Genomic DNA, 10,462 nt, shown 5'->3' with positions numbered 1-10,462 from the left:
TGCCGGTGCACGTCGCCGAGGTCTACTGTAACAACGATTGAATCTAGCAACAAGTCGCCTTCTTTCACAGCTTGTGGTCTGGCGTGGTTAATGTCCATTACCACCTTAATTATCAACATGTAACGCGACGCACACTCTGTCTCTGTTGCACTGTACGCCACTGGCAATATTGTATTGTGGACAACCCGTGGTGTCGCCAAACCGACCGTCCCGCGGCCATACCAAGTCGCCTTCCTCCGTGGACGATACACTGTGTTATCATCGCCAATATTAACTATTAACATGTAACCCATACTATACTCTCAACATCAATGCCCGTTGCGCGCAGCTAGAACACATTGTCTCCGGACACGCCATGTCGTCAAGAAAAACAACCGCTCCGCGACCCAGGACAGCCAAAGGTACATCGGCCGCCACGGCACCGGTCGATAAGCCCTCACCGACGCCGGCGAGCCAGGCGAAAGGAGCCACGCGAGGCAGAGCTGGACAACTTCCAGCTCCCCTCATCCCCGAAAGGCTTGCGTATGTCTACGACCAGGCGCTTATGAAGGAGCACTACAACAAGCTGTTGCAGATCTCCAAGGCGCACCGTATGAAGTTCGAACCCGTCACGAACGAGCGCGGTTACCAAACCGCCAATTTAGTAACCCTCATATGCAGGTTACTCGAGAAGCGCCACGGCGCGGATGAATGCGAAGACGCCGTGAAAGCCTGTCTGCCTATACGAGAACATCATGTGGCGCTCCTAACGCACACCATGTTCGTGACCATGGTCGGAACTATAGTGGCCAGAGCCTTGGAGCAAGCCAGCGTCGGCGTCGCAGACAGTCCCTGGTCGGATCTACTGGCCGACAGATACTACGTGAGAGACCTACTGATTCACGACTCCAGTAAGACGAGCGGCATAGAATCCGCCGCCTACTCGGGTATCATGGCGTACTTTATGGAGGCGGAAGCGGGTTGCGACCAGCATGCCCACGTCGACGAAAAAACGGTTCTCACCAAAATGGCGAACCAGGGATTCTATCACCACTACGCTCGCAATCCTCATCACCCAGAGCACAAAGGCGGCGCGGAAATGAACGAGCCGGCTGTCATAGAGGCCGTCGTGGACGGGTTGGCCTGTATACTGGAAAGGGGAAAGCAAGAGGATCTCAACACTGCTGTAGATTGGCTCGGTAGGTACAAAACCATCCGTTTTCCCTGTGAGAGCAACCGCACGTTCGCAGGGTGCGTGCTCAACGCTCTCAAACAGTACATCACCGATACCGACTTCAAGCTGTTGATGGACTTTCGCCGCGCCGTCCACGCTCTAACGGGCACATATGTAGCCTGGGCGCCTATTACCATGGATAGGGCTATACCGTCGTGCTGCCCAGACGTGAAATCCCTCGCAAGAGGCCTTCGTAAGCTTGCAGTGTGAGCCGGTGAACAGCAAAAAACGATAAAGGCCATGTGATTGTAACCAATGTGTCGTCCCACACGATTTGGGAGGTTTTGTTTGTTTTTTTTTATTTTTACGCGATCTTGTTGTTGAGTGCAACCTACGATATTATTTTTTTTATTTTCTTTCATTGTGCCCATCAAGGCTGTATGTTCATTTCTGTTTTCTTCTATTACGCCTTCAAGGCTGTATAATCATTTGAGATGTGAAGGTTTTTACGCGATCTTGTTGTTGAGTGTAACCCACGATATTGTTTTCCAAAACACAAAATCACCGAGTTCTGTTTTCTTCTATTACGCCTTCAAGGCTGTATAATCATTTGAGATGTGAAGGTTTTTACGCGATCTTGTTGTTGAGTGTAACCCACGATATTGTTTTCCAAAACACAAAATCACCGAGTCGCGGACTCGGGAACATGACACACGATGTGTTGGCTGTGTTGTGTGTCATTGTTGCTTTACTCTTGTCACCCTACATGTTTTCCAGTTGTACAGTGTGCAAGTTATGCAGTGAATAAAAAGTCTCATCGCTTCATATATTTCCATTGTGTGTTGATCTTTTTTTTTTAGTGTCTACAAGCTCAATTGGTTTATTTTGATTCAAATGCGGGAACATGACACACGATGTGTTGGCTGTGTTGTGTGTCATTGTTGCTTTACTCTTGTCACCCTACATGTTTTCCAGTTGTACAGTGTGCAAGTTATGCAGTGAATAAAAAGTCTCATCGCTTCATATATTTCCATTGTGTGTTGATCTTTTTTTTTTTAGTGTCTACAAGCTCAATTGGTTTATTTTGATTCAAATGCGTCAAAGGCTCTTGCGTGTGGACACTCGGGTCTCAGCCACCGCCTGTGTATGTATGCAATATCGGAGGTCACTAGCGGTGTGTAAAAAAAAAACAACAAAGTGGTGTTAGCTGTTTTCTGGATACCGATGCCATCACCGGCATCGACATCACGGCTCCAGCGATCGGAGGTCCTCATTTCTAGACTGACAGCAACACGCTACTAAACAGATTTTGGTATCTCAGTGTTGTAAGCACGACAAGGTCTCTAAGTACTAGTTGTTTGGTCGGCGGTTAGGCTGAGTCACACGCAGTGCTTGGCGAGAGTGGTGCGACTATGGCAATCGCGACTGTGCATCAACTGGAAAGGGAAATCCCAGGCCTGGAGTCTCAAACGGAACCCCTTGTGTCACAACCAACGTTCGGCCCAACGTTGTTCGCCTGCGCATTCCACAAAGACACGTTTGGCCTCGGCTGGGACGAACGAGGGTTGTCCGCGCAGGAGATTGCCCAGAAACGGGCCGGAGAGCGCGCGTACGCTGCCAACGCTCCACATGCGCCTCGCGTTCAAATAATACAAGGGGAACCCGTTGTGGTAACGCACACGGATAGTAACCGGTGGTACAACAATCCATCGGAGGAACAGATACTGGCGGACGGTGCCATAATGACACCGGTGCCCCACAGCTACGACACGTACAAATGTAATGACTGTGATGTGATTCTCGCAGGATACAAGAGTGGCGCAGTGAATTTGGAAGAGCACATATGGAAGGGGTCCGCTCGGTGTCGATACATTAAAGCTAAATTCAGAGGTCGAGAGAACCACTTGATCGACTTGCACGGAGGTGTGCGATTCAACAAGGGTCTCGTGGCACTGCCGCAATATCTCCTGTGCTCGAACCAGGGCTATGTCACCGTTGCCGGTCGCAGGCACTGCGTAATATGTTCGATGGCCGAAACGACCAAGTATACCTTTGGGAACGGACATTTCTTAAATTGCAGCACCCTGGCCGAGATGATGACCCGAAAGGCTAAAACTTTAGCTCTCGATGCATCCGGCACCGACGGCCCCGTGTTCCGTCACACGCGAACCGGGGAATTTAAACCCACGCGTGAATCTGCATCCTGGACGGACTGCGTGTTCCAGGCGGACCCCGCCAATATGCGTCACGTATCGGGCACCGTGGAAGATCGCCAGTGCGACGCGTGCGGCATACTAGTAAAGGACTTTGTTGAAAACGACACGCTGCTAGGCGAGCACATCTACCATGTGTACAACGAGAGCGGTTCTTGTCCTTACATCGAGGATAGATTCCGAGGGAAGTGGGCCAACCTACGTCTCATCCTAGGCTACGAGCGTTACAGGAGAGGCCAGATCGCGTTCCCTGAGGCACTGGCTAAGAACAGCTACGGTTTCGTCGAACTAAACGGCCGTTATCGCTGTGTCATTTGTGCAGCGACCGCTGACTACGGGGCACACTACACCTCGAACCAACAACATAGGATTAATTGCAATGAGATCAAGGATTGCGTACTGATGAAGCTGCGTTATTGCAAACTGACCATGTAGAGCTAAATCAAATGTTGTATATATATCTGTGATTAAACACGGTGTTGTATATCCACTTGTGTGTGTACGTGTTATGTGTTCCTGAACTTTGTTCATTCGACATTTCATGGACTTTGTGGACACGAAAGGCAGTGGTAAACATAACAATGCAAGTCGAACCAGTTAGTTGCTGGTATAACGCGTACAGGTGGTGGGTAGCACAAAGGAAAAAAAAAAAAGAACAACAGCGTGGCAGATTGCTTACGATTTCCTTTTTATTTCAAGATACACAAAAACACATTTATGGTTGGTGTAGGTACACAGTGATGTAGCTACTGCAGGATTTTTGATTTAACACTGCAAATATGCATCGATATAAGGTTACACACATGTGAATTACCACCAGCCCTTAAAATGCAATAAACACAGGACGGATGTCGTGTAGTTGACCCTCCAAGTCGTAGCTTTGCGCGTAAACCAGAGGACCGACCTGAGGTCCGTCGGACGCGGGACTTTCTAGACACTCTTCAGCATCGTAGACCCTCTGTGCGCATTGTGATAGTGTGTACATAGGCAGTTCGACCCACGCCGGATCGTTGCGATCGAGTACAGAGGCTCTGTAGTTTACATTCAGCAGTCCTTTGGTCCCCAGTACATTCCCGGCAATGTAGAAGTGATCAGAATCCCTATTAGCAGACGTGAGGTAAAAGCCTGTTATGTTACCGAGCCGCTCCTTGTCTGTCTCGGCCAAATTGCTAGCGATGCTGCACGCCGTGGCCAGCGTGAGAACCGGACACAGTCGAGGCTCCATGGCAGACGATCGTCCGTGTTCGTTAGACCTGTACTTGTAGACGTTACCGTCTATTGTGATGTCTGAGGACGTCAGATCGTTTGCGCTGTAGCTTACGCTTTTGCGAGTGCCACGCATTGCGTCTGCGGCTTGTGTGTCAGGCGGGGTAGGTACGACGGCAACTTTGTCGACGTACAGCATGTCCACTATCAATTTGTCGCCCTGGACCCAAGCGTACCATGACAAGCGAGTCTCCTGAGATCCGTTAGCTGTAAATGCGTTATCGAACGCAAAGTCCATGCCAAAGTAAAGCTCCGGACACTCGCCGCCGACGTGAACGTCACCGCCGTACCAACTCGACTCTAGTTTGACAGACCCAGAGTACACCCCGGTGCACTGTATTGTTTTAGCTAAACCCAGCCCGCCTAGACTGTCGAGCGTCGGCTCTGCTGTGAAGGGGGTTGCCACGATGGGTCTCGGCGATGGCGCGGGGCTACGGGGGACCTTGATGTTTTGGGGTTCTACGATAAGGGCTCCGACTTGCCATTGCTGCTGACTCGTGCCCCGTGGTAGCGGGCCGTTGCATGTGGTAGTCAGAGTTTCTCTGTCAAACACACATGGGAATGTCTCAGCCCAGTCGGACTCGTTGTACCGGCCGCAGTCATCGGTTGTCATGTGCACAAAGCTGTTGTCGGCGTCGTAGTCCCCAACGACCAGAGCTCTCATGGTCCATCTACAGCTTCTGCGACGCGAAGGCTTTTTCCGGCCAGGTACATGTTTCGATCGAACACCCCTGCGCAGCTCCGGTGAACCGATAGTGACCTTACGCACACTTGGGTGCTTTTGCAGAGTATCGACTAGGGCATCTTGTAAGGGGCCCCGGATCGCTACGCTTGCATATGCCGCTGAAAGGGCGATGATCAGAACTGCCGCTGCAAATCCAGCATGTGCCATTGTCGCTTGCTTGCTTGCTTGTGTTCGCCGAAAGTTATAAGCACGCAGCCTAATAAACTTTCGGCCCAGGTCGGCCAACGTTTGTCTGCAAGTCGGTAGGCTTTTGGGGGCCAGGTCGGCCAACGTTTGAGCGTGAGAGCACACACTGCTGGCAGTCCGGCTCCTTGTTGAGTGTGAGGCAAATGTAAAATGTAATCTTTGTGTCATATCAATGGGCCCAAACGGCTAACATTCTAACGCCGTGTATGTCGCGAGACAGATTGCAGAATAAAACTCAAAAGAACACGACTCCTTTGTGTATTGTTGTTTGTGTGTGTTTATTTGACATAACAACCAGTTGATTATACAGCATATCGTACAACAACATGCATTCACAGGTTCATTTCCACGACGCGTGGGTGCGGTGGTAGAAGAACTGCAAATAACTAACTACACGTACTACAACAGTGTACGATGATCTGCACTGTTTACGCATTAGGGCGAAGCCACAGTAGTAGTCTGTGCGCACAGACCATATGCACAACAGAATAGAGAGACATGGCCGTAAAGTCGCTTTGTTTTCTACTGAAAACCCCCGGTGTTCATCGCGCGGCGTCGAACAATGGCCGAGTCATGAGGACTCCGCAGGACGACTGGCATGACGACGTGATATGTCCGACCGTGAGTTTACGCGGTGGCTGTAACAACTTGGCTATGGGGACCATCCATTTCAAGCACGTCGCGTCCCAGATCATGGACGGCGTTTCCTCGCGGCCCAAGGTTGGAGACGTGTGTGTGAGGTTCATGCCGGTCACACCCGGGGACGGGCGGCACTGCGGTATCGTGGACCTGTACAACAGTAACGTCGCGGAACCCAGCAGCGTGATGGCAAAAAGGTTGATGAGCGGGTACGTCGGTATGGAAGAGCTGTACATTCCCGCTATGCCGATACACTTGCTGGTGTCAGAATGGAACAAATCGTTGGGTCGCTTCCACGAAATGATCAGATGCGACGACGCTTCCCGCTCAGCTCGCTCTCTGGAAATCCGCAGAGCTGCGGTGATGCGTAACGTGATGAGCATGGCATACAAAAACGTTCCGGTGTCAAGCGAGCACCTTTGGTTTGCAATACACTGTATTGTAGCTAGGCCGCATTTGGTGAAAGAGGTGCTACAGCTGGTAGGTTCGATCGGATCCGTCCTCGGCGATATGTGTCACACGGGCGAGGTTCAGGCTACGACCGTGCCCCGCGACAAGGGCGCTCCGTCGGCTGTAAAATTGTACCTGGTGGCCAAATCGTCTTCTTCGGGGAAGCGCGTTCTCCTAGAAGACCACGCGGGTGTCACCCTCGCTCTCGTGTGGGCAGTAGACGAGGACGAACTCCTTTGCGATTACCTTCGAGATAGCGGACGATGCTACTACGTGCACATCGGGACCGAACACGGCCATACCTTCCGATGCAACGGATCTTGCGTGTGGCGTTACTCAGATCACGTAGGATTCCAGACGATGGTCGCTGTAGCTGATACTGCGGTATCCCGCTGCCAGGACTCTGAGTTATCCGGCAACACAGCAGATTCCGCTAGACTCTTAAGGCATGCCTGTTGATTGCGGTCAACGCGGTATTAATTCACGGTGATAACGCCGCCAAAAAAAAAAAACGTACATTGCGAGAACGACCATGCTTCCCAGAGCGCATTTGCCCGATCAGGAGTTAGTGCTATCTGTCGTACTGAATAAAAACATGACGACTTCGGCCATTCATCCGTTATACCTCCCTCCCGTGGTGTGTTGGATAAATAACACGCACGAACAGGTCCGCTTTTGGAAGCTGAAGTTGTACATGGCCTTACGGTTACTTTCGACATGTCTTATTCTTATCACTACAGTGGCCCACGCTCTGCGTTTGTACAGTTGGGAGTCGCTGAGCGGAGTAGCTGCCATCTGGTCGCTATCGGTGTGCACGACCCTGATTTGGGGTTTGTACATCGGTGCCACGTGCGCCTCGAGACGAACCGACTACGACCACAGTAAAGGCCGCTTGTATCCCGATTTCGGCGTATCTAAGACATCTTCGTTTGCACTGTGCTTTCAATTGATGGTGGCCTACATGTGCACGTGGCTGCATTCGAGGACCCGCCACGAAGGCGAATCTACTCCCGCAGACGCAGCGGAGTCACACCTGTACGCGTGGACGATCGGCGTGTTTGTGTGGATTAACGCGGTTGGCTTCGTCCGGCTGTTTAGGCACATATAACGTGCGTTACGCACAGAAAAACGACAAGAGAGCACGATAATGGGAGTTAAGGTAAAAATGCAAATGTGCGCCATCGGATTATGCAGCCTGCATGCCTTGTGGACATTGGCAACCGCTCCAGCATTGGACGACTGGTACTACGGATATAGGATACTATTTCTTCTAGCGGAACTGAAAGCCGTGTGGTCCTACTGCACCGTGGAACTCAAGGTGCTAAGCGAGACGCTCAGGCAATTGCAGTACTCTGCCGTAGCGACGACGGGCAACGCGGAGGTGTTAGCACTTTGCAGAGAAGCTCGTGCATTGCACACCACTTTCGACGACCGACGTGAGCACGACGCATTTGGTAGACAAAAGGAGATACCGATAATAAATCGACACCAGCACAATCAGGCCCCTCTCGGTTGGGTTATCCTATCGCTGCTCCTACTGCTTTACAATACGGCTCATCTGGCGTTTAATCCAGTGACAGATTCATCCGCCCTGTTGTTCGGGATCCCAGCGATTGCTATGTACGTGGTGCTCATCAGATTCACGCAGATAGTACTACTACTACAATGAAACCGCCCGGATAACGTGTGATCTGAAGCCTGCGCTCACGAGGACCGCGGAGCAGCTCTTGGATTACACTACATTAACTCTGCGGGCCCCTGGTGTGGGCGTCGAGTACTTTTTCTGCGAGTACGTGCTTACAGATCGCCGCCCGGCACCATGGCCAGTGGCATTCGAAAGTGCAACAAGGAGACCCTGTTGGATTTGGTAGCATTAACTCTGCGTGCCCTGGTATTGGCGAATACTATGCTGTGGTTCGGTAAGTGCTATCTGTACGTACGTGCGTTCAGAGCGACACCAGCGTCATGACCGGTGGCGCGCAGAAAGGCAGGTGGCGCCTGGGCATCACTTCCCCCTGCCGCAACTGCGGCGCATTCACTGGACTACGATGCAGGCCCACCATATTGGACGACAACGACGAAACCGTACCCTGGGACCTAAATCCCTGGTATTCTAAGACCCCGAAAGACAAAGTGCGATTACACCGCCGGGGTTTCGCGACGCAACCGCCGACATCTCGATGGTTACAAGCGTTACACACAGAGGACACAAAAGGCCGTCGAGGGGATCTGCGGAGCAGCAGTAGCAGCAGCGGCAGAGAACCCTCAGAGGATTCCGAACTCGGCGGGCCAAAGAACACAATCGAAGAGGATACCCCAGGCGACTCGGAGCGCCGAGAACCCCCAGAGCAAACGGTGGTGACAAAGGACAGGTCTGTGGAACACCGCCTGAAACAGAAATTGAAAAGCCATCGCAAAACCCTACAAGCTGATCGGCTGTCTCACGGTCATCCTTATCGACTCGACCCAACTTACGTCAAGAAGTACTCGCACAGTTCAAATGACTTGCCACGCTAAGTGGATGGTGTATCTCGCAATGTGAATAAAGTACACTCAACACATGTGGGTTGTTTTCATGTCGTTTATTCTTGAGATCAACACACACACACACACGCACACACACATACATACATTTATATTGGTACTGCACAAACGCGTTTGTCACGAAAGCCAACGGTTTACATTCAGCTGTGCGCAGAACCTCTCCCCGGTATGAATAGGACTAGTTGTGTATCCTTTACAAGCTCTAATAACTTGTCCGCAGGCAAACCCCTGGACGCTTTCCACTATGGTCAGGGCATGGCGTATCACAGTTCTCAGATATTGTTTTACGTGACCGTCGTCGATAACTGCTTCAACGTTCGTCTGGTTGAGTTCTCCGTTCGCGGCGTCCGCTGCATTCGCACGACACAGGTCTGGTACACGCTGGTAGCCACCTCCGTTGGCTACCAGGGTAAGCATCGATAGCGTGCTATTTGGCGTGTAAGGCGACATGAGCTCGAACACGTCGAACGCCTCGTCGTCCTTTATAGCGCGTAGCAACTCTTCGACGCAGTCTCCTCCGGTTTCGGTGTTCACCCGCCTAGTGGCCAGCAATCCTCCCCATATGCCCTTATTGACGTGCAGATCATACCCGGGGTCCAAGGGCGCTTCTAACTGAGCGGCCCTGTCGCGTTGGTTTGGTAGCTGAACGGTGAATCGGTCGCCTTGTTGCAATTGCTCGTGGCCCGTGTTGATCAGTTCGACTTCGTACATGTGAGGAGCGTTGAGAAACGGCCTACTGGCCATGGAACTGTTGGCGGAGCACACGGCCACATCCTTTAGAGTTTGAATGTATTCCGCGTTCAGTCCGTGTAGCGTAGGCACATATAGGTCTCCGTCGCGAACAAAGTGGAATAACCCCCCGGGCAAGTCGTTGTTTGCTGAATTGTATTTGTAACTGCCGAAAGGAACATCCTTGGAGGGGTTTTTCCGCTCAGTGAGACCGTGCGTGTAGATCCGTATAGGTCGATGTACTCGCGTGGACGACATGGCTTGCTAGCGCTTATTCGTGGACACTTCAATCTTTGAATAGCAACCTCTTAGCCAGAGTGCGATCGCAGCTGTGCGGTCGCTGTGTAAGGTTAGGCCGAGTCAATACGATTGCCACCGCAGTAAGTATTTCTAGTGCAGTCGTACTGTTGCGACACTTTGACGATCTGAGCAATTTGACCGCGAGCGTGTTCATGTCACAATCAGACAGAGGTCCAAACGACCGAGAGAACCAAGGGCACCAACGAGCAACTATGTACGTCTCCAAGTCATCTTGTG

The 10,462-nt window shown here is 51.5% G+C and overlaps 1 protein-coding gene across 1 annotated transcript; it reads right to left on the bottom strand.

Moving 5' to 3' along the window:
* Window positions 1-9,313: 9,313 nt before the first annotated feature.
* On the bottom strand, window positions 9,314-10,183 carry LOC147326538 (uncharacterized). Its single transcript, XM_086302619.1, has one exon. It carries the CDS (start codon window positions 10,181-10,183, stop codon window positions 9,314-9,316), a length of 870 nt encoding a protein of 289 aa, XP_086158745.1.
* Window positions 10,184-10,462: the final 279 nt, after the last annotated feature.

Source organism: Aulonocara sp. 'chitande type north' Nkhata Bay, linkage group LG7 (assembly GCF_057382095.1).
Source record: "Aulonocara sp. 'chitande type north' Nkhata Bay isolate Kocher_YH1m ecotype deep benthic linkage group LG7, A_spYH_male_GT1.1, whole genome shotgun sequence".
Lineage (NCBI taxonomy): Eukaryota > Metazoa > Chordata > Actinopteri > Cichliformes > Cichlidae > Aulonocara > Aulonocara sp. 'chitande type north' Nkhata Bay.
The sequence above is the reverse complement of the archived record's forward strand: the minus strand, read 5'-3'. Positions and strand labels throughout refer to the sequence as shown.